At 42.9% G+C, this 24,299-nt stretch overlaps 1 protein-coding gene across 1 annotated transcript in view; it reads left to right on the top strand.

The window, feature by feature from the left end:
• NBEAL2 (neurobeachin like 2) overlaps nucleotides 1-24,299 on the top strand; it is a 682,983-nt gene that overhangs the window by 466,106 nt on the left and 192,578 nt on the right. The window contains exons 18-21 of the mRNA XM_078662556.1: nucleotides 2,874-2,966; nucleotides 7,679-7,850; nucleotides 9,034-9,167; nucleotides 9,814-9,973. Of these exons, the coding sequence (XP_078518682.1) occupies nucleotides 2,874-2,966; nucleotides 7,679-7,850; nucleotides 9,034-9,167; nucleotides 9,814-9,973 (559 nt within the window). The remainder of the gene's footprint in view (nucleotides 1-2,873; nucleotides 2,967-7,678; nucleotides 7,851-9,033; nucleotides 9,168-9,813; nucleotides 9,974-24,299) is intronic.

Below are 24,299 nucleotides of genomic sequence, written 5' to 3'. Positions count from 1 at the left end.
GCCCAGGAATCAAAACCCTTGCCTCTCCTATCTGAAAGGGCAATCAAATGGAGCCATGGACTCCTTACTGGTAATGGATAGATTAGTGATTTTGTCCAGTTGATGTTGAAACCATAGTATCTACTAAATAGTTTAAATATCTTCACTATTCTGTCCATGGACAGGTCTGCATCAACTATATGTAAAAGGACATCAGCAGTGTTAGTAGTATCCCTTCTAGTGGCATCCACCTGACCCGTCAAATACGCTGGTCTCTCTGATGCAGCACACCAGACATTTACAGCCGTGGGTAAAGAGGACATCTTTGTCTCATGCCTCTGCAAATATCAAAGGTCTCTGACAACACCCCACTAACCCTTACCCTAGCCAAGGGGTCCGTACAAAGCAACCGGAACCAAGATAAGAAGTATGGCCAAAATACGATCTTCTCTAGAACTTTAAACATATGCTGCCATTTAATAAAGTTGTACACCTTAGCGAGATCGATCAGGAGGACTCTTGTTGGTTCTGTCACCATACATTGGTATTCCATTTAACTGTATATTCTTCTACAGTTCTGTCTGATGCATCTCTTTAGCATAAAGCCTAGCTGATCGGATGAACTATAAAACTGCACCTTTATCAGGTGATTAGCCAGTACATTTGCAAGGAGGTAATTCTATTTTATTTCCAGCCTGGCTAACCTCACCGAAGGTTCCGGGTGTGGTTTGAATGGCCATTCATTCACCGCTATCGGCTATGATGTCCAATAGTATTGTCACCCTGGGTGCTTGCTATTGATTAACACTGTGCTTTACCGGGCAACTACACAGAGTTTGATTTCTATTTAGAAGGGATACATTAAAAAGACCATTTATTTTTTTGTTATTTTCACATTCAGCGGATGCTCAGTATGTTGTTTGGCTCCCATTTAGAAGCTGATTGTCATATGCTCCCTGCTTTGCATACACAACACTGAGGGGCCAATTACGATGCGGTTGGAGCCTTCAGGGCCACATCGTAATCGCCCCCTCAATTTACTTTCCACCCACCTAATTACGATCTAGGCAGTTGGAAAGTAAACCGGCCGGTCATTCCAGCTGGTGTCTGACGGGCTACAGGAGCCCGTCGGCCAGTCAGAAGCTGGCCAGTAATCTCAAAAGGTGGGCCTTTCCTTGAAATTCCGATGCACAGTTTCTGAAATGGTTTCCATGCTGGCCTGTCTGACATGCAAACCATGTCGGAAAGCGTGTTTGGGGGCCTCCAGCAGGGCCCCCTTGTGCTTGCTGCCTACAGTTAGGGGGCCCTCTTGATGCCTGCACCTTGTGGCAGGCACCTTGAGGTGCCAGCCATAGGGTTCAGGTATAAACAACACCTCACATTTCTTGATGGGAGCTTGTGTTACGGTCATAACATGAGCTCCCACAGAGGTCGGTCGGTCCCAGGATCGAGACTGTGTCGGACAAACTGAAGTCCTCCCGACATCGTAATCAGGCCCGAGTGTCTTAGTTTCTGCATCCATACTATGTATTATTTAAAATCTGAAATCTATGTCTAAAGATTGTATGTTATGAGAACCCTCTTATATCTCAACCACTATGGCGTGTATTTACAAGGAAAATGCGCAAATGAATAACATGATTGTGGTGCTACATTAAAAATTGTAAAACTAATAAAGAAATTTAAACAACCCTCTCACCACTCAGTTTCCACTCTGTATTAAGTTTAAAAAAGCTTTTCTGCATCAGTCTGCCTGGAGTCAGTGCAGCATTGGCCACGGAAACGAAGGCATCTCCAAGGCGAATGGAGTTCACTTCACCTGACCATGTCTTTCTTGGTCATGTTCAAACTATTAGTGACGTTGGTGCTGGTGATCATGTGGTGTCCTTTCTTCTTTGTAGCCACACAGTTGGAAGCTGGCAGACAGTGGCCTGTTAGCAGGGCCGGCTCTAGGGCGGTGCGATCGGTGCCACCGCACCGGTCGCTGACTTGAGGTCGGGCGTAATTTTTGCAAGTATATTATAATTTTAAAAGCACCTGCTGCGGTGTTCCTGGCCTCCAGCAATTTTCAGGTATTAATTAAAAAGTCGAGATAAGGTGATTCATCGCCTTCCTGGAAAGAGACCAGGTAGCGCAGAAGGTTAAAATGCTTTCTGCTAAGAACGTGTACCATGCAGATAAAGTGTATATAATGTAAATAGGTCAGTGGGTTACTGCTTCTGTAAGAGAGCTCCTTCTGTTAATTGCCATTTATAAGTCAAAATCCTATTTTAGAACCTTGAGCTATCTATTAACTGTCATCAAAGAACTGCATGCAGACTGCAAAGTATATGTTAGAGCTAAATGTTTTTTTTGCCCAGTCTTTGATTATCCTAACCTTGCCAAAAGGGTTCATTTGGGAAGAAAATAATTCTTATTATTAAAGAGAACTCCTAACAATGATGTTATGTTTTGAATTCTGAATTTGTGCTTTTCCAGAATAAGGACTCTTAAACTATATTGCCAACCAGTATCGATGACATGTCACTCATACACTACACCTTGTAGTCCTGTCTGATTTAACATTTCCTATACACTGATTTACACACATATGATTGTCTCTGTGCAGTGTGTGTGTGATGTAAAGTGCTCTGACATCTTACACTGGTATGAGTGGTGCTATAAAAATCAATGAATCTGCGAGACAGTGGTTATGGAGTCTTGAGGGACACTGTCAAAGGGTTTTAGTAAGGGAATCCGTGGCAGAGGTGGTCATTGGGGTGGGGGGCGCCAACAAACATTGTCGCACAGGGCTCCACCAGTGTTAAAGTCGGCCCTGCCTGTTAGAGTTATATTAGCAATAGAACAAACTCAACGCACAAATCCATGTTTTTAATTTTTTTGCTGTTGTGCAGGCCTGCAAAAATAACATCTGCCTGGACCTGTCTCCAAATCATTTGTACGATGGACGACTGACCGGTCACAAAGTTGTGAATTGGGACATCAAGGTAAGGCTCTCTGTAGGGTTCTTTTTCTGCGTACTAATTTCTTTTGTTTTGCATTTAATTTGTGAAAAGAGTGAATGTTACTCAGTGGCTTCATTGTTTGCTGTTGAACACTTAGCTGCTAAATTCTCCAATATCGAACCACTGGGTTTGAGGTTTAACCTCTGCTCAGATAACTCGATTTAGAGGGCCTTGTCTACTGGATCTGCTAATAATTTCGGGCATGAAGAAACAGGTCTCCACCATTATCAATTACTGCAGAAACGTATTTAAATGTAACGATAACATTACCACGAGAGAAACCAAATAAATGTTTGTGTTGGGGTTGTGGTTAGGGATTATGTCGGGCCCACTTCTGCATCCCTTACGTCCACTTTGATTTGTGGTTGCATACAGCTTGTACGGCTTCCCTCTTAAAAAAATTTTAAAATGTAAATTGATACTTGTATAGCGCCCTACTCACCCGCAAGGGTCTCAAGGCGCTTGTACGAATACCGCTGTGGAACCCATCCTGGCTTTCCCTGTGAGGTGTCCACTCCTGGGCACCCCCAAGGTGGAGACCAGGCATCCTAAGCGTTGTGGGGGCCCTTGTGGAGATTAAGCAAGCTATTGCCCAGAGTTGCAGAGGGGGACTCCATGATTGGAATAGGCACCGAGGTGAGAATTATCAGGTCCGTGGAATTTTTGAGCCCAAGACCCGCCGAGGCGGGGAATTGAACCCTGGTCCCAGGCTAGACCTCTGCATCAGGGTCTGCTGCTCTAACCATTGAGCCACACTTCTCCTGTTACTAAGATAGGGCGTGCACAGAGGAGCTGCAATGTAGATTTCTTGTCAAACTTGCATTCTACTAAATTTGTATCCCCTCAGTAGTCTCTTTTTCTTGGTGTAGTCTATGCAGAAAAACATGTACAAAACATTACTTGAACACCATGAAATAGGAAGCAGGAAATATCGTATGGATTTTGTTCGTTTTTTCGTAGCCCGCGAGATAATATAAGAAGTATCCGACAAATGATTAAACACAACAATTAATCTGTGCAAAATTAATTGCTTATTTACTGCGCAACAAGGTAGCTAAATTTCTTATCATTATAGTGGGTGGGTGTGTGTGGGTGGGTGGGTGTGTGTATATGTATGGAGACACACACACAGTCATGATTGTACAATGTACAAATCAGCTTAAAATATACGTATGATGCCAATGTAATGCTGGTGACATTTAGGCAGATTTCGCAAAAACCTAAAGTTTTTGTGTGTTCACGTGCAGGTTTAGTGCCTAGCAAATGTAAAGTTGGGGACTGTATAGAAAATTCTGCTCAGATATGAAACGAAATGAGTATGGGGACTTAAGAAACATTTCAAAAATGATATTCGAAGATGTGATGTAGAAACTATAAGACAATAACTGGTATGTTGGTTTTGCAGAACCAACTGAAATGATGTTGAGTAAAGGAAATGTGGACACGAGTCATGTACTGTTTTGCCAGGAAGAACATTTTTCATGTACTGATCTTAAGATGTTTGGGGTCTAAAATGTCGTTTTTAAATTGAAAGCAAAAAAGTGTCAATTATTACATTTTAGTTGTTGACGGAAATATAGTGAAAACCATACACTCACTCAAAGTCAGAAAAAGTCAGTGAAATACAGTGATGTGGATTGTTCATAGCTTATTTATGAAAATGTAAAATATTGCCAATGTGCAAAGCAATTATTGAATTGGAGGAGTGAGATGAACTGAGAATGTACTTAGTGAAGTGAATTGCATCCCATATTAAACCCACGAGGAGAGCCAAACAATGTATATTCGTGAAAGTGACACGCTGAACTGTTTTTTCTGTTCTCATGCCTATATCCCACATTTTCCCCTAGAACCATAATTAAATTCGTGGTTTTAAAATGTAAATGCAATTTAAATCATTTGTGAGATGTGCCATGCTGAAGATATTGATATAGACACTTGTTGGTCTGCAAAAGAGGATGTTGCCTTGAAAAGCATACTGCTCCGCTCTTGATGTGCCTTTTATTTGGGTTGCCTGGTCCTGTTAAAACCAAGATAAAGACTTGAAAGGAAATGGGCCATTTGTTGTATTTTTTCCAGAATGTAAGTGATGAGTTTATTAGAATTGAATTTTAGGAATCAGGGTAGCATAAACCTTCATTTCAGCTACTTATGGAGAAAGCTACGTACATAAATGTAGGTGTGCTGGACTGAATATGATAAGTTTGCTGGAATCTTGTAACTCACTTCGCATTTCATGATGGTTCATAAGTATATGGAAGTCCAAGAAAAAGTTCTTGCTGGACAGGACATCATTCGTAATAGTTAGATAATCATTCCTGTGCTGTATTAGTGTGAAGTTGCTGTATTGGGACACGCTGCTTCCTTGTAGGCACCGCAGTTCACTCCTTCCTGTTTCACAACACTGAGGTGGAGACACACACACATGCACACGCGCACACACCTCTCACACACACCTCTCTCTCTCACACATGCCCCTCTCTCACACACACACCCTCCTCACTCACACACACCCTCTTCTCTCACACACACACACACCTCACACACACACCTCTCTCTGTCTCTCACACACACACACTCCTCTCTCTCACACACACACACACACACACACACTCCTCTCTCTCTCTCACACACACTCCTCTCTCTCACATACACACTCCTCTCTCACACACACCCTCCTCTCTCTCACACACCCTCCTCTCTCATACACACACACACTCCTCTCCCTCTCACACACACACTTCTCTCTCTCACACACACTCCTCTCTCACACACACACCCTCCTCTCTCTCATACACCCCCCTCTCTCACACACACTCCTTTCTCTCTCTCACACACACTCCTCTCTCTCACACACACACTCCTCTCTCCCACACACACACTCCTCTCTCTCTCACACACACACTTCTCTCACACACACACTTCTCTCTCACACACTCCCTCCTCTCTCTCTCACACACCCTCCTTTCTCTCACACACCCTCCTCTCCCTTCCACAACCACACATGCACACACCCTCCTCTCGCTCACACACACAACCACCTCTCCTCTCCTCTCTCACACACAGACACGCCTACCTCTCCTCTCTCTCCCCCCAAAGGCATTCTCTCTCACACAGGCATATTCACTCTCATAAAGACTCACAAACACTATCTCTAGCCAACTTTTTCTGGCCTCCCCATATTTATTGTTTTTATACAGATAATCAGTCATCTCGAGGCAGGAGGCTTGAGGCATGAGCAGATACAAGCATGATGCAGCAGTGTGTATACTTTTACTCTTTCATGCCTGTCAAAGCTGTGGCACTCGCTCTGTGATCTGCATGAACAGTGATGTACCTGTACAGGGGTGAAACACGGGTACAATGCTGTACCTACCAGGGGAATCCACACCCCTCTAAGTGGACACAAGTAGCCAAAGTAGCCGAAGATCATTTAATAATGTGATGTGAAGAGCCTAGTCTGAAACAGGACATACTTTTTTCATTACATTACTGTGCCCGCCACCGGGTGGACAATGCCACAGGGGAGACTACAGTTAATCTTAGATGGAATGCTAGAGTTTTAAACCAAAAAAGAGAGCTCTTTTCTCCTGGACACTCATTGCACCATAAGGGCCACCATTTTTGCATAGGTGGTGGAGAGAATGTTAGTCAGAGGTTAGGTTATCTGTTAGTGACTACTATTGTGATAAGTAATTTTATGAGCCCCAAGAATTCCAGTGGCATGCATAATGGTGTACATTTCTGATGTGTATAGAATGTGGTCCATGCTGGTATTTAAAGGAGATGAGATTGAATGCATTGAGCCAGACTGGGTTCTTGGGTAGTTTGAGGAAGGGCAGATTAACTGGGTATGACATGATACATTGTAAGGACAATGTAATACCTGAAGGAGATAAAGAGTCAAGAAGGCCACAAAATAACTTGTGGCAATAAAGAAGTGACCAGGGAGAATAGCTTGACAGGAAAAGGGGATATCCTGTAAAGCAGTTGAAATTTAGCGACAGGTCGAATGACAAAATCATTGTGATTACAATGTAGTTGAAACGGTACTCATTTAGAGAAATGTAAAAATAAATGTTTTGTAACCTAATTGCCAATGAATGCTGTAGCTTAGTATCTGACTTGTAGAGCAGATAAACAGATCTTACTTAGAGCAAATGAATAATGCATGCATCGCCAACACCAGCATGGTCTTAATCCCAACAACTGGAACCTAGTCTGATTACTGTACAGCAGTAACTGTCAATAAGCCTCAAAGCAAATATTAACATCACCAGCTGCTAGAATTGACTTTATATCAAAACAGTAACTTTTAATGGTTTCCTCGGTTCTAAATCAGTTTATGTGCTCTGAGTCTGGGGTCAATATGTAGTAAATATTTTCTGTTGAGACCAAAATAATAAACTTTCTGCAGTTAACTTGTTTCTGTTTTTCACAAATGTGTTCCATTTCTTGGTTACATATTCTAAACTACCCAATGTAAGTATATTGTTTTAGACATACTTTCGCCTGTAGCACATTTCTTCTTTTCCTTGGCTACCTCTGTTTTGGGTATCTGAGGGGGTTCATCAGCAGGAGCAAATACATTGGCCATGTTCTTTTTGCCTTTGGATTCATAGTAATATTTTTAAAGATGTTTGGTGTAGTATTGAATCCCATCCCTCATCTGATTTCACAATTCCGACTTCTAGGATGTTGTGAACTGCGTCGGCGGCATGGGGGTGCTGCTCCCGCTTCTGGACCAGATGGCTTCTAAGACGAAAGAAACCGAAGACAATCAAGAAACACATGACCTTGTTGGCCCGGAATTAACATCTTCGAGGAATGCTCAAGGGATGCTCCTCCCACTGGGAAAATCATCAGGTAAAGACAGGAGCACTGATTGTTGTTTATGGAAACTGACAGTGTGCAGATGATTTGCAAAGGACACCTTCTTTGCATACATTTGAATCCTAATTAATCTAACCCTGTGACAGTCTGCACCCTTACAGTTCATGTTGCGAAATCAATCAGTGTACACATGGGTGGCAACTTATATTTTTTACTACGGGGGCCAGTGATATTAATTTATCAAAGTGACAGGTGCAGTGGAAGTGCCATCACATTCTCCTTGACTACTCCGACCAATGTGCCATTGAAATGACCGTGAGAGTAGTGACAAGTAGTTGCGACAAGACAGTGAGTTCTCCTCGCACACCATGCTCCTGAACATTGCGCTAAGCGTGTGGTTGAGTGTCTACACCCCACAAATATATCAGTTGCGTCTGCACTTCCCGTCACACAGAAGGCTGTTGCGCAAGCTGCCTTAGGTGCCAGGTTTTAGGGGAGTGGTGGACAATTTGGAATGCAATGTGGATATAAGGATGTCAAGGATAGGATTCTTTGTTTACCAAAAGAATGCCATGACTGTATGAAATGGGGCGTGAACATGACTTATAACCAACCCTTCTGAAGTTGGTGGTCTATCTACAGGATGTTATTCAAGTTTCTCAATCTAAGATTAGGTAGAGTGCTGTAATATATTACACTTATTTGTATTATTTGAACACCAGTATCACTGTAAGTACCTTCCTTGTTTTCTCCACTTGGTATTACCCTTATCCTCTCCCTCCCCATTGTTCTCCTTTCCCCCTACATTCCTTTGTCTTTTGAATGTCCGGGCACTTACCTTAGACTGTTGGTGACATAAACGGTATTGCTGTGAAGGGACCTGGAGGGGTTGGTTGGATAAACAACGTCTCTTCCCAACTGCTGATGTGAGGAGAATTATTCCATAGAGCCTTTTCTGTCAATCAGGTTTGATTCATATATAAGGAGTTGGTCACAACGGAAAGAAATTACACAACACTTTTATTCCCTATCTTTTGTTTTGTTCTTCGCCCACTTGTCACTATATTTGCGCCAGCTTTTTGATCCTATCAGGTTTTCTTCAGGATCTATGGTTGGAATTCTTGCTCTCCCAGATTTATCATATCCACTTTCAAAAATACTTGCCTCATACGGTTTCATTGATGACTTGTGTACCTTTATGTTCATTAATCTCTAGAAGGAAGGTTGGAAAGGAGTGGTGTGGCGGCTTTTCTGCTGATGGTGAAGAATTTTATCCAGCACCACACGGTAAACCAGGAGAGCATGCTGCAGTGCCATGGTCCAGCCATCATTGGCGCTTTGCTGCAAAAAGTAAGAATCTAGCAGTACGTGGCCTAATGATTTGCCAGAGTGCGAGGCACATAGGTAGGAAAAGCCGGGCATCTGTAAAGTAATGTCTCAAGGGTGCAAAGATTTAATTGCATCTGTGGAACTTTAATTAATTGCTCTGGAGTTTTCCTCGATTTATCTGCAATTTAATGGCATTGCAAAATACCTTCCATCAGTTTGCAAATTTAGTTTTTCATGCCGCGGTGAAAGTTTTCAAAATTCTTTAGGTGGTTTTTGAAGGTTGTGATTGTCAAACAGGTAAAGTAGTAACCAGATAACGTTAAAATTTTTTTAGGAATTTTTTTAATTTAAAATTACTTGAATTATTAAATAAAATACTGCAGGGCTTTTACAAAAGATGGGGTTGTGATATGTTTGAACAATAATTTGGGACGATGTTTTCAGTTTTGAGATGGTGGCTGTTGCAAATGTCCATCATTTTGCAAATCTTTCTCGTCTTTACCTATATGTGCTATTTGAATACCACCTCTGCATTTGTAAAGAGCTGAAGAAGCCCATAGTTCATCGAGTAGGTGCAGGAGTGAATTCCAGTTAAGATACATGACAATGTGCCTAGATCCACCATTAATCTAGCTTTGCTCATCGCATCTCTCCTTTGCTTCTCTAGGTTTCTAGTGTCATGGTGGACATGAACGTGTTGATGGCTTCGCAGATGCTGATGGACCAGGTCTCCTCAGAGGGCAATGCCCTTTTGTTGCACCTCATGTACCAACACTTGCTCTTCGACTTCCGCATCTGGAGCAACAGCGACTTCGCTGTGAGGCTAGGTGAGCTAGGCCCCTGTCTTTGAGTCAACTTCTTGAAGGTCTTCCATATATTCTTTACTTTGCTTTTGAGGTGTAAAATATGTTCATGTCTCCAGTGTGTGTGCCTTCAGACAAAGCTTCGGCCGATCAAGAGTTATGTTCTGAACGATTCAAGAGACGTACATTCATTATTAGGGGGCTGTTCTGAATCCCTCTTTAATACATTGGTTGATAAAAAAAAATTCCTAACAGTACTGAGAAAATAATGGGCGTTTTTTGTTTATTGCAAAACAATACCTATAGCACAGATTAGGAAAGATATATACAGCATACATAACACAATGTTCATCCGTCTCTTGTATTCTATTTCTTCACGACAGCAAAACGTTGATAGTCCACCTGTTACTGACCGCATAGCGTGATACATAGGAGGTAATCTGGTGGCCGTCATTGGTACTACAGATTATTTTCCATCTCCAGTCCTCCTGCGCTGACCGTTAGTCACAGTGTGTCACATATCTTGGCCTTCCCTGCCCATGGAAACAAATACATTTTAGCTGTAAGCTACCTCATACACTGTATGTGTAAGTCTATTGTAAACATTTGAGCTGAAGGCTAAATTTCAAAAAAGCTCTTTTTACAGTCTGAACGCCTAACGCGTGCCCCAGATATCCCCAGAATCATTTCCTGAAATTGTTAATTCACAGTTACGAGGAAGAAATGGATTTAATCATCTTTCATCCAAACGTTGGCAGTATTTATCATTTTCATTGATTAGCAAACTGAGACACTTGGGGGAGTATTTATCAATCTTTCACATAGCGCAATTGAGCAAACCACCTTGCCGCGCTGTGGGAAAGGGCAAGAATGCACCGTATTTAACATTACATTCTGCATTCTTGTCATTTCCCAGTTCTGGTGCAGTTTTGGCTGCCTACTGCCAATGCAATTGTTCAAGTGAGAGAGGTATCTACAAGGGATTTCACTTAATTCACACAGTGGTTGTAATTCAAGCGTAATTTGTAAGTCAATGCAATATAGTCAGACTCCACGGTGTCCAACAGGACAACCAAAAACAATAAATGTGATTATTCACAAAGCACAAAGGAAGAAAAACACAAAACACACGGAAACTCCTAGTCAGAAAGAGAAATGTATGTGATAAAACATAAAAGGGTACAAATCAATTCAATCAATGTAGGCAAAAAAGTTATGAAGAAAGATGTACAAATGAATTTGAACCCACAATTCATAACCAGACGTCAGCTCCTAAACATAACAAAACCAATATTATCCTATGATCAATAAATATGGTTTGGATAAAAAAATTCTTGGAGTTGACGAAGATGTCGACGTTTCGGTCTCAGTGGCTTCAGTCCATTAGACCATATTCAGGACATACAATTTAATGCCAGAAACATAACCTTCTATGGTAGTTGCAAGGAAAAACAAATGTTGACCTTGAATTAACGGACGATAATTGCTACGCAGCGTTACAAATCGCTCGTGTTGATAGACACAAAAAGTTGTCTAAGCGGGAAAACCAACGATGGGTCTTCTGGTATTCTTTATGAGGTTGAAAAACACTTCCAAATTAATTAAGTGATGCGATCAACCGAGAAGCTCAGCAATGTTGCATAAAGGACTTGTGAACTACTGCCAATGCAGGCACCCTTGCGTCCATGTTGCAAGGGTGCCTGCGTTGTAGGCAGGATTGTTTTTGCGCAGGAAGGGACACCTTCCTGAAACAAAACAATCCTGAGAGGCATTTTTCTCTTTCATGTGTTTCAGAATGTAGCACAATTAGAAAGAGGAAAAAACGAGGAAAAAAAGAGAAAAATTAAAGATATTTCTCCTCGTTATGCTTATGCCTCACCTGGAGAAGCTTAGCATTTTCAACCATTTCCAAGTCTACCACTAATAGTAAATCGGGGAATGTGCCAGAATCCATTGGTGGATGTGTGGGAGCACCCACGTTCCAGCCATGGAATGCCTCTTCGGGGCAGAGTAACACAAGCCTTGCATTACTCCAGATTTGTCAAGCCATGCAGAACCTTGTGTGGCTTGATAAATCTCACTTTGGTTTTGCGTCACCCTTGCACCCCCGTGCGTGGTGCAAGGGTGACTCAAAACCTTGATAAATCCACCCCTTGATCCCTGAGGTTTTACTGCTTTAATAAACAGAGAAGGCCTGATGTGTTACCTTGATCAGTTTTGGCCAGTTGGGGGAAAAACACAGTCTATAACCTCAAAAATTAAAGGCTTACTCCGTAACACCTAAAGCGGACCTTTTGTCAAACGTTAAATGCTGCAGTTACCTTCACCCGTTCACTTAAAGATGACGGGGCTGCCGAAATAGGGCATTGTTCACCGTAGGCGGGAAGAAGTTCGAATCTTGACACGGCCAACTTGACATCCACCCTCCTGAAGTCAGAGAAGACATAGCTGTTGAAGAAGTAATGACTGCTAATTGCAGGACTTAAAATGGCAAAACTAAAATATTTAGAACAAATCGAAAAACAAGTTACATGTTATCCTTTCCTTGTGTCCTTTTTTACTTATTTTCATCCATAGCCTTGAAAAAAGCTAATGCACGTGTCATCATTCAAAAACACTCCTACAATTCCTCAATTTTCAAACTGATTCATTGGTCAACAGGATGTAGCTTCATGGCTAGGCGGTCGTCCTCATATTTGGGGAGGCGGGTTCGAGTCTCTGCAACGGCGCTCAATATCCTGTGATTCTGGGCAAATCACTTAGGGCCATATGTATCAACCGATTTCCCCATAGACACAGAATGGGCAAAACCCTTTGATACATCTGGCCTTTAATCTCCCCGTACCTAACAAACGCAACTGGTGCTCATGTAAAGCGCTCTGATACCTTCGGGTCAAGTTTGCGCTATATAAAACTTCGGAAAAAAACGAGAACAAAACATAGCAACGATAAACAGTATGGCATTATAGTAAATCAAATGCAACTTTTATTCAGAGTATACACTGAGTCAACTAAATTGCTTTCAGATAAGGGCTAATGACTAATTTCGCACCAAAATCCATGAAAACCTGCCTTCCTCTGTACTGAGTCTACCCTCTCTGAAAACCAAGACATGCTAAAACTTGCTGAGAAGTTTTGCATGAAAACAGGATTGTCCCAGCAAATCCAGGTCACGCTAACTAACTGTAATGACTACACGTAACTGCCACAGAAGGATTTCACTCGCAGATCCCACAAAGCTACCAGACATACTACATGTTAGACAAACAAAGTCGGCGTTTTAGAGCTTGTGCCATTTCGGTAAGCTTTACCTCGCTAAGGGTAGACATTACAGCGACATCAAGTTGACTCATGAGTGGCTCAGTCATTCTGTTTGCATCCTAGGACATGTAGTTCTGCATCTATGAAAGTAAAACAGAGCTGAAAGTACCAAAATCAAAAGATAAAACCAAGACTTGATAAGAGTATAGATGCACCTAGGAGGTGCACAACGATCCATAAACACATATTTGCCTTTGCTACGATAGGGGACGGAAAATAAAACTTACAGGGACTTTTTTTGAAACGTGACCCAGCATTAAATATACGCCAGCATTTCACAATTTAAACAAAAATAGTGCAGAATTTGCAACCAATACCCCCTCTTTCACTTGTGGTAAAGTTGTGGTTAAAGACATTTTCTAGTTTTTATTAAAACTGTTGGGACACTGGGACAGTCCACGAAAACCTGGGATTGTCTGGGAAATGGGAACGTCTGGTCACCAGACATCTCTTTCAGTCCTGCTGGTGGAAATATGGCAGCCATCGTCAGCGGTGACGTGCTGCAACTCACCCATCTGATTGGCAAGTAGCTGATTATGATGTCATAGTCTACATTCCATTTATGTGTGAGCGGTGGAACAGACGAGGTGTCCTGGAGCTTTGTAGGCTCACACCAGAGGAGTTGTCCTTCGAGCAATAAACAACGTCCGTCCTCTCCAGCCTCGCTATTTTGTGTAATTTCCTGTTCTCACAAACCTCGGAGGCTACCCATGAAATGCAAATCCGTACTCACCAAGGTCAGTAAATCAGTCCCGCCCTTCTTAATTCTTTTATGAAATATTTTTTAGCAGTCTCGAATCTCATAATCCTAGTGTTATGGTGAGTTTTATGGTAACCATAGAAGTAACTGTCTTTCTGCTTTACCGTAGAACAATACTTCCCAAACATTTTAGAACCACAACCCAATTTTTATTATGACAAACTTATGAGATCCAACAAGATTTGCGGCACATGATGCAGGCAGGTCATTTTTAAAAATCATAATAGTAGACATACTTTTAAACTGCTGTGAGTTACCAAATACCCGTCTTTACATTTTTTTGTGTTCCTCTTTAACAGTATTGGTTTGTAAATGTCACAGCATTGACCGTGTCCTTAGATATGTCTTTATTTGACTGTGGCCAAGGTATTTTTTCAGCCAATACAATTGGCAGATGGCGAACTGCACTGGAGCTAGAACAATTTTCAGAGTGGGGAGCTGGCCTGCTGCATCTGCGCAAAAAAATCAAGTCTTATGAAGTGTCTTGGTGCGGATACCAGTGATTTTAGCAATTTTGAAAAAACTTCAGATAGTGATTTAGGGGGCAGGGCATCTATAAACTCATCAATTTGATCAGCTGTCATAACCTCTCTATCGGCATATAGTCTCATAGTACACCACAAAGCACCTAGCCACTTTGCCGGACAAAACTACAGACCCCGTCTCCCATCGCACAGAGTTGGGACTGGGGCAATCGCAATGGACGCTTGGCAAAGCCTGTGTAGCATTTTACTAGATTTTTCACTCCATTGGTATATACAACTTTTGGAGGCCCGCCATGCACATTTGGCTTCCTCCAAGAGCATCCGCTGATAATTTTGTTGAGCCAGGCCCAACTGTCTTCGTGCTGCTCCACCACCCTCGCCACGGCCACGCTCCTCGTGATTGAACATCTGCACCTCCAGTTGAGGCAACTTCTAGGATCTACGCTTGCGCTCAGCGGCGCAAAACTGACATCTATGCCTCTGTGAGTGGGTTTCATCGCTTCCCATAAAACAATTTTGGAGGAAGCAGACTCGAGATTGAGGGAGAAGTACTCCACTAGGGTGAGGAATATGTGTGCCTTATATAACGGATTTCCCAGGTGCCAAGGTGACAGTCGCCATCTGAAAGGGGCACACTGCGGACCTACATGAAGCCACAATGCTACTGGGGAATGATCCGACAACCCTCTAGGCAGAATGTCTAGCCCAGGTACTCTATGAATGAGTCCAGCCGACACCAGCAGATGGTCCAGCTGGGAGAAGGAATGTTGAAATGTAGAGTAATAAGTATACCCGGCATATTCGGGATGATAGGCCTGCCATTCGTCTGTCGACCCTACCTCCCTTGCCAATGACCTCAACCTCGACTCTGTGCTTCCACACCATCCCCATCTGCCCGCCATCTGTCCCTCTCTGGGAACATTACATTGTTCCAATCACTGCCAATAATAGCCATGCGACCCAGCAAATCTCCCCAGAAGCCTATAATGTGGTCTAAAAAAGATTGCCCAAGCGGGGAGGGGGGGGCATAGACACTACCAACGACCAGGCACTCTCCATAGACTGTACCGGCCACAAAGGCATATCTGCTCTGAGTATCGATCCATGTCTTGAGGGACTGAAAGGGGACTCTGCAATGAATGACAATGGCCACACCGCATGATTGTCTCACAAAACCAGAATGGAATGCTTGTGTGAACCCAAATCGAGCCAAACACTTGACCCTGAACTCAAGAAGGTGTGCCTCCTGCAAGAGGACAGTGAAATCCTGTAGCCTTTTGGCCTGTCAGAGCACTGCCCCAAATGCTTTCATACTTTCTATGGTTTTTGTTTTATTTATTTATATTTATTATTAATATATATATATATATATATATATATATATATATATATATATATATATATATATATATATGATTAAATGCATTTTAAAACCATAAGTATAATATATTTGTACAAAGAGATGCACATAGGTAATACATGCATGACATCAAATTATAGCTCTTTACGTACACAGGCATATGCTTTATATTTGTGGTTTGCTTATAATGTTCATGTAGGAAAAGCCAACTCTTGTGTACTCTTTTGAGGATAAGATATTTATCTGTGAATCTTATGTTTGGCAGTAGTGAATTCCATAGTTTGGCTCCTGGAACAGAGAAAGATCTGCGACCCATGTTTTGTTTCTTGTATGCTGGGTTTTTGAGGCGAGGTGCCCATGTGGAGCGGAGGTTGCTTGGTTGTATGTATTTGGTGATTTTATTCCTAATGAAAAGGATCCTGTTCCATGTATAGCTTGTGGGCAATACAAAGCAGCTTGAAGGTGGATCCACTGGTAACCGGTAACCAATGTTGGGCCCTCAAAGCAGTGGCGATGTGGGCTTGTGGCTTTACATGTACGAGTAGTCTTGCAGCAGAGTTCTGAATTTTTTGCATTCTTTTCATAGTTGATAAAGATGTCTGTGATAGAGGCTATTGGCGTAATCATGTTTACACAGTACAAGACAAATAGTAGATTGGACCTTGTGTGGCAATCCTAGGTGGGGGAAGAAGCGTCACAGAGTTTTCATAGTAATGAAGCTAGCTCCTGCAACTTATCCACCTGAGCATTCATTGTTAGCTTGGAGTCCATAGTAATTCCAAGGTTTCCTACTTCCTTGGATACTTTACGAGGTGGTCCCAAATCATCAGGAATGGCGTTAAGTGGGTCATGATGTTTCCATTCGCCACAGGTGAATATTTCAGTCTCGGACGCATTCAATATGAGATGGCTCCATGTCATCCACTGATCAACGACTCAGAGGCAATTGAAGATCTTTGAGTTTCCAGTATCTTTAGGGCTTCCCAGTTTAATAATGATTTGCGTGTCATCTCTGTAGTTATAGCATGTAAGCTGAAATTCATGTACATGTACTAGCAGGGTAAGGCAGAGGAAGTAACTGATTCCATTTTAGACCTCTTTCACAAATCCATGTTAGTCCAACCGGTTTCAAACCTAAATCATTTTCAACACCTACTTTTTTTAGTATACTGTCTGGCCCAAAAAATTAAACTGTGCCCAATAAACCAAACACTAACCATCTTGCACATACACTGAAATACAAGAATAAGGAATACTGAGACAGACAAACAAATATATGAAGATTTAGATGATTGGCCATTGGGATACTACATCATACCAACAACTTAATTTTGAAAGAAGGACAAATATTGGCTAAAATAGAATTTGGATTACTAGTGTAGCAATGCTATGAAAAAACAAAATGAGGTAAGAAAATAAACTAGTCGTCAGCAATAGCCTTTATTTAACAGGTATAAGAAAGGCATTTGAAACACACATTCTGGTCACATGACAATGAAAACTAGTATAAAACTAGATAAAAAATAATATTAAGAAGTAAAGCATTATGTGATTGGTTAATAACACAAATTGGGCTATAAATACAGCCCACTTTTACTAAATACCACAAACAACCATAGAGATTCTGCTAACTGTTGAAAAGTACTAGAGTACTATTTCTTCTTCAAAGACATAACAGAGAAATTGACGCTGGCGTTCATGATGAACTTTGAGCTTTCTCGAATGTACAGCACTACCAAAACTAACATTTTAAAGAACTAAAAAATTTATACTATAATATATACTATATGTTTAGAAACAAATTAGAAAAATAACATACAATTTCCATGAAAAAATAAAGGTTTAAGATAGGTTATAGTCAGGAAAACGTAATTTATTATTTTTACCCAAAACCAACTTAAACTACACAAATCTTAGGAATTCAAAAGTTATAGTTATAACTTAAATGTATATTTTGCGCCTCGCCCGAAACTTACTATAACTCGTGTACCTCCATACACAGTGTAGTCAACTGGCTAGCCATACGAAATCAGCACGGGAGGCGGGCTGCATGCCCACATCCTGGGTTGGCTGCCATTGGGTGGTTGGCCACAGGGCTTGGTGGCAGGCCTTGCCCTGTGGCCATCCCCCGCTGCACACGGCTGATGGATGTGTGTGGCATGGGGTTGGCTCCATGCGGGGGGGTTGGCTGCAGCGGTGGTTGGATTAACATATTGGATTTAAATATTATTTTATGTTAAAGAGAAACATACCATTTTCTGTAAAAACCAAAGGTTACAAGGTCTTCATATTTACAAAATAGAATAAAAATAATCCTGAGACATCAGAAAAAAACAAAGGTTACAAGACTTTATAGCTAAGTTCACAGTTTACACAAACAAAGCCATATAAATTCAACAGTTATCGTTAGAGTTCTCTCAAGTAACTATAACTTGTGCCCTAAGTTAACTATAGCTCACACACTTGCAATGCACTGCTAATTACCCCACATATTACATCACTCGTGACATCTTCTAATACATTAGTAATATTACCTCTGCAACATTTGCAGTGAAATTATTGATGAGAAAACTGTGCATGGCGGGGAGCAAGTTATAGTTACCTTAGGTCAAACGTAAAGGCATCTTCATTTATTGCTCTTTCTTGACCCACCAGATATCGTCTGGCCGTGACCCCCCAGTTTGAGATACGCAGCTGTAGAGTATACTATTTCCAAATCCCTTAAACTGTTCCAATACAAAGTATCTCAAGCTCCACAAAATATAGTTTTTCTATAGCAATGCTACACATTGTCTAATAGTGTGTCTAATAAAATAGAAGTGAACCATTTCTTTCTCCAAATTTGCTCTCGTTTGGGTCAAAGTGAAAGACAGAAATCACAGCACTGTGCTTTTCCATTTAATGGATTATATCCATCCTTCTCCTGTTCTTCTCACAGTTCTTCTCACAGTTTTCAACATACTTCGCTAACGCGACCCTTCTTACCTTGGCCCACAGGGAAGTCAATTTCGGATATCTAGGGGTAGCAGCTACGTACTGTAGCTTGTCATGGCAGTGCCCTTTGTACCCCAATTTCAGGGGGCATAAACCAGCACCAAGAACAAAACATAACCTGGGGTCCAATAACCTGTTTACTGTCTTTAGTTTCATTAATTCTCCAGGTATCCAAGAATCAATTGGGAAGCTGTGCATTTTCTAAAGGTGGCTCAAGGTGTGAGTCCTGTCTTTACCTATTCTGCTACCCATGAAGTTTGGTTAATCAACATCCATAAACTGCCTTGCCTAGATTCTTTCCTGCCATCTGCTTAGAGATTTTTTCAGGCACCCTCTGTTCAACGCTCTCTTTTGCCACCTTCCTGCCACCTTCCATGCCTCCCAGTGAGCCATGTTTCATGGTAGGAAGTAAATCTGTGCCTTTAAACTTTCTGTTGAGCTAGCTACAGGGCATTCCAGTAAGGGGTTCAATTCCTAAGGAGCAAACTTAATATAAAAGATGTGCATACTTACAAGAACAAAGGAGACACAGAATAAAAATGGGGAAGGGCAGACAAAGGTAATAGAGCGAGAACAAATGCCAACACATTATCTGCCTGGTGACAAATTCAACAGACCATACACCTAATACAATGAGTAATAACATCTAATTTTATAAGGGTATGAAGGTTTTCTTTCTCTTAGGGTACAACTGAGCTATTGGTGCATGATTCCAGACCTGGTGAATACGAAAAGGTTTGGCTGAAATGGTTTGCCAAGACCTTGTAATAAGTATATCGCTGAACTTATGTTATCTGAGCTCGCATACTGTTTGTGCATGACAATCCAGAACGCAGCTGCTCGCTTGGCTTTACAACTACCCAAGCGATTCTCTATTACTTCTCACCTGAAGAATCTGCATTGGCTTCCTGTCGGAAATAGGATCTTGTATAAGACCTTGACCCTTTTGCAGAGGGCTCTTTACCAGTCTGGCCCAGATATTCTGTCCTCCAGAATCGAATTCTACTCTCCCTCCAGATCTTTGCACTCTTCATTTGGCCACTTTGCCATAGTTCCTAGGGTAAAGCGAGCCAGATCCAGAGGCCGATCTTTTTCTCTTTTGGGCCCTCATGCTTGGAACACGTTGCCTGTTAAACTCCACCAAGTGAACTACGAACAATCATTTAGAAAGCCACTTTAGACTTGGCTCTTCACTCTTTAGTGAATATATTTCCTAATCTCTGACTCTTACATTCCATTTAGCGCTGAGACAGACCTCAAGGTAGCCATGTACTTTAGAAACCCTGTGAAATACTACAGGAGAAAGACCCCTCAACCACGTTGGGATTAGGGTAGATAATCAGAGAAAACAAACAATATCCCCACTGGTATTATTGGAAAGACACATATATACATATGCATAGAGCATTATGAGAACAGAATTAAGGAGACTCAATAAGTTTTTTCGAATGTGCTCATGGCATCATGTAATAGATAGAAGTAGTAAGGCAATTTACAGTTGTAACAGCACTGTAGGTAGACAAAAAACAATACAACCCAGAATATGTTATTTGTCTACCTACAGTGCTATTACAACTGTAAATTGCCTTACTACTTCTATCTATGATATGATGCCATGAGCACATTCGAAAAAACGTATTGAGTCTCCTTAATTCTGTTCTCATAATGCTCTATGCATATGTATTTATTTGTCTTTCCAATAATACCAGTTGGGATATTCTCCCTTTAGAAACACCAACATTAATTTGTTCATTCATGACTGTACAACAAGTACATGCTGTGACATATTAAGAGTACTCTGGGTTTCCAGATGCAAATATCGCCATTCCTGCACATTGCAGACAAATCGCAAAAAGCCTGTATCACAACCAGGCATAGCATTATTTTTTTTTTTTTTTAAATATTTTTATTTGCATTTTATCAAAACTCAACAATACAGTCGTGAAATCAGCAGTACATATACCTCTACTCCCACACACACCCACCTCAAAGCCACAAATTTCTGCCTCAGTGCGAAACATCTCAATCCAATGTCCACTGATACAAGGTGTAATTATCACGTCGCGTCCCACCCGAAGTCCTCTTGTCAGTACTCTCGTGGTGGAATAGCCAGATTTTAAAGTACCCATCCCTCACAACCCCCCATCCAACCCATGGTAATGCCGCCATTTGGTCCAGACCCTTCGTAAAGAATGTGGGCACCCCCTTGCTTTATACGTCACTCTCTAGGCTGCCATGTAGAGGTCCAACCCTCTCCTCCATTCCTCTAGTCCTGGCGGCTCCGGTGACCCCCAGTACTTTGCAATATCCTTTTCGCTACTACAAGTGCGAGAACTAGGAAGGTGAGGAGTGGGCGTGGCAGGTCTACCTCATTCGTCATGCCCAGTAGCGCTAGCTTGGGTTCCCGTTGGAGCGGGACCCCCAAAACCTCCCCAGCTCTGTGAATATGTGCGCCCAGTAAGTTTGTAACTTGTTGCATGCCCAGATGGTGTGATAAAAATCTCTGTCGTGTTGGCGGCATATAAGACAGTGCGAGTCTTCTAATTTCCCCATTCTATGGAGTAGCATTCTATCGTAGTAGGTTCTGTGGAGCACATTGAACTGGATAAGGCGTAGTCTAGATTTAATTGCCACCTCCCGGGGATGCATTAATACTATATCCCAGTCCAAATCCTCCATGTCCCCCACCTCCGCCTCCCACGTACGTCTAAGCTTCGCCAAGTCACCTAGCATATTGTTAGTTAAGGTTTTGTATGTGAGGGAGACCGCCTTCCCTTGGATTCGTTCTTGGAGGAGCCGTCCCTCCAAAGGCGCATATTCTGGGATATCGTTTAGTGGGACATTCTGGGCCCGCCACGCGTGTCGCAGCTGTGTATATTTGAAGAGCTGTGAGTGATGCAGCCCAAACTCTGACTTGAGGACCAGAAAGGATTTCAGCTCCCCTCTGGCGATCACATCCCCTATAGTGGAGATACCTATGTCGTCCCATCTTCGGAAGCCGCGTAGCTTATTGAGCTCTGCTAACCACTTACAGTGCCATAATGGTGTCTGCCGGGTGGGCTTCTTCTCCCATCCCATGCGCCGTGTGGCCTTAGTCCACGCGTTTAGTGTGAGGGTCGTCGCAGGGAGGAGCGGTACCCGTCTAGTGCCCCCGTAGAGATAGTACAGTAAGTTTTGTGACGATAGTTTAAACCTCTCTAGGGCATAGGTTGGGTGATCCGCCGGGGCATGCAGCCAATCATTAATCGGTGCCATGTGTTCCGCCCAATAGTAAGCCTCCAGGTTAGGGAGTGAGATCCCCCCACTATATTGGTGCCTTTGGAGCGGAGCAGGGCCACTCTAGGTTGCTTACCTAACCAAAGAAAGGTTCTCAGGTCAGAATGGATTTTAGCCATGAGCGTTGTCGGGAGCGGGTAATATTCGTTCTGTAGGGCGTTAAGATATTTAGGTAGAATGATCATCTTATACATGGCCGCTCGACCCAGAAGTGTGAGCGGGAGCTGTCTCCAGCGGTCCATATCCGCCACAGAGTTCAATATGATCCGTTCCAGATTCTTTTTGAACGATAGCGTCTTATCTAGAGTGATGCATATCCCGAGATACTGGAAGCCTTCGGTCGTCGTCAATAGTTGCCCCGGCAGCCTTCCCCATTGGTCCCGTCCCCCAGGGTCGTACAAGATAGATTTGTGCCAATTTATTGTGTATCCCGCTCGTCTACCATAGTGCTCTAGTTCCCGGAATAGCTCCGGGACAGTGGTCTCTGGTTTTGTAATATATAGAGGACATCATCCGCATAGAGAGAGATCTTTTCTTGTGCGGGTTCTGTGTCTGTACTTTCAAAACCGGAGATGCCCTCATTTTGTCGGATCCTGGCTGCAAGTACCTCGATGGTAAGTGCAATGAGGAGGGGAGATAGGGGGCAGCTCTTCCGTGTCCCCCTCTGGATCCGGAATTCACGTGATAGCCTCCCGTTCACCCTCACCCTGGCTCTCGGTTCAGTGTGGAGGAGTTGGACCCACCTCTGGAACTTAGGGCCAAAACCAAATTTGTGGAGCACCGCATAGAGGAATGGCCAGTGAATCGCGTCGAAGGCTTTTTCGGCGTCAAGGGAAAGAAACCAGTGTGGGTCGCTCCTTCCCCTCACTTCCTGTAGCCAGTTATGGGTACGTCTAAGATTCATTTTGGTTGCTCTGTCCGGTAAAAAACCTGACTGATCCAGATGTATAAGATCTAGGATCACCGACCTCAGACGGAACGCCAAGATGGTTGCTAGAAGTTTCACTTCCGTGTTTAGGAGGGAGATGGGGCGGTAGGACGCACAGTCCTCTCGCAATTTGCCCTCTTTATGTATCGGGACGATCGTAGCCAAGGAGAGGTCTGGGGGGAGCCTCCCCTCCTGGTAAGCCCCGGTAAAGAGGCCCTTTAAGTGACGGACCAAGAGGTCCGCCGTGCGCTTAAAAAACTCGGCCGGGTAACCGTTTGGCCCTGGAGTTTTACCCGTCTCAGTCTGGCTATAGCTTCTGATATGTTGTCTACTGTAATGTCCGCCTCCAACACCAGAAGGGCCTCAGGAGACAGTATGGGCAGGTCCGTCTGTGTCATATATTGTGTAGCTTCCTCACACGTCCCCAGATCCCTGGCTGCGTAGAAGAGTTCGTAGTATGTAGCGAATGTTTCAGCTATCTGTGCATCAGCGCTGACAAGGATCCCGTCTGTGCTCCTAATGCAGTCCACCCATCTAGTCGCTCGCTCCTTCTTACTGAGCCATACCAGGAGTTTGCCTGACTTATCCCCTACATCGTAAAGACGGTGAAGGGTGGCAAGGGATTGCATTTTCGCCTCATTAGTAACCAGCTCCCTGTATTGCCTCTGGGCATCCAGCAGTCTTCTAAGAGTCTCAGTGTTTTTCAGGTTCTGGTATTCCCTCTCTAAACCCAGGACAGTCTGTTCCAGGGCCGTGACCTCGGCTTGGAGTTTTCGTCTTTCCTCTCCCAGTCTACTCTGTATTCTATCCCGTATTACCGGTTTCAGGGCTTCCCAGAAGGTGACATTCAACTCTACTGTTCCCTCGTTTTCAGCAACATAGACCTTGATGTCCGCTCTCAGGCCACGCAGAAAAGTCGCATTTTGAAGGTCCCAGGCTGCCAGGTGCCAAGTGGCCCCCATAGCGCCCCGGACGTGTCCCACCCTTACCAACAATGGTGAGTGGTCGGATAGCCCTCTGGCCTTATAGTCGGCAGTGTCGTCCACCTTCAAGAACTGTCTAGACATAAATATGTAGTCTAACCTCGAGAACACCTTATGGGCCCCTGAGTAATATGAGTAGGCTATCTGAGTGGGGTGCAACCATATCTAAATATCCGTGAGTCCTATATTAGCAATCTGTTGGGACAAGGCAGTCTGGTTCCCCCCTCTACCCGTAGCCCCAGA

Source organism: Lissotriton helveticus, chromosome 10 (assembly GCF_964261635.1).
Source record: "Lissotriton helveticus chromosome 10, aLisHel1.1, whole genome shotgun sequence".
Lineage (NCBI taxonomy): Eukaryota > Metazoa > Chordata > Amphibia > Caudata > Salamandridae > Lissotriton > Lissotriton helveticus.
This window is presented reverse-complemented; position numbering and strand designations above follow the sequence as displayed.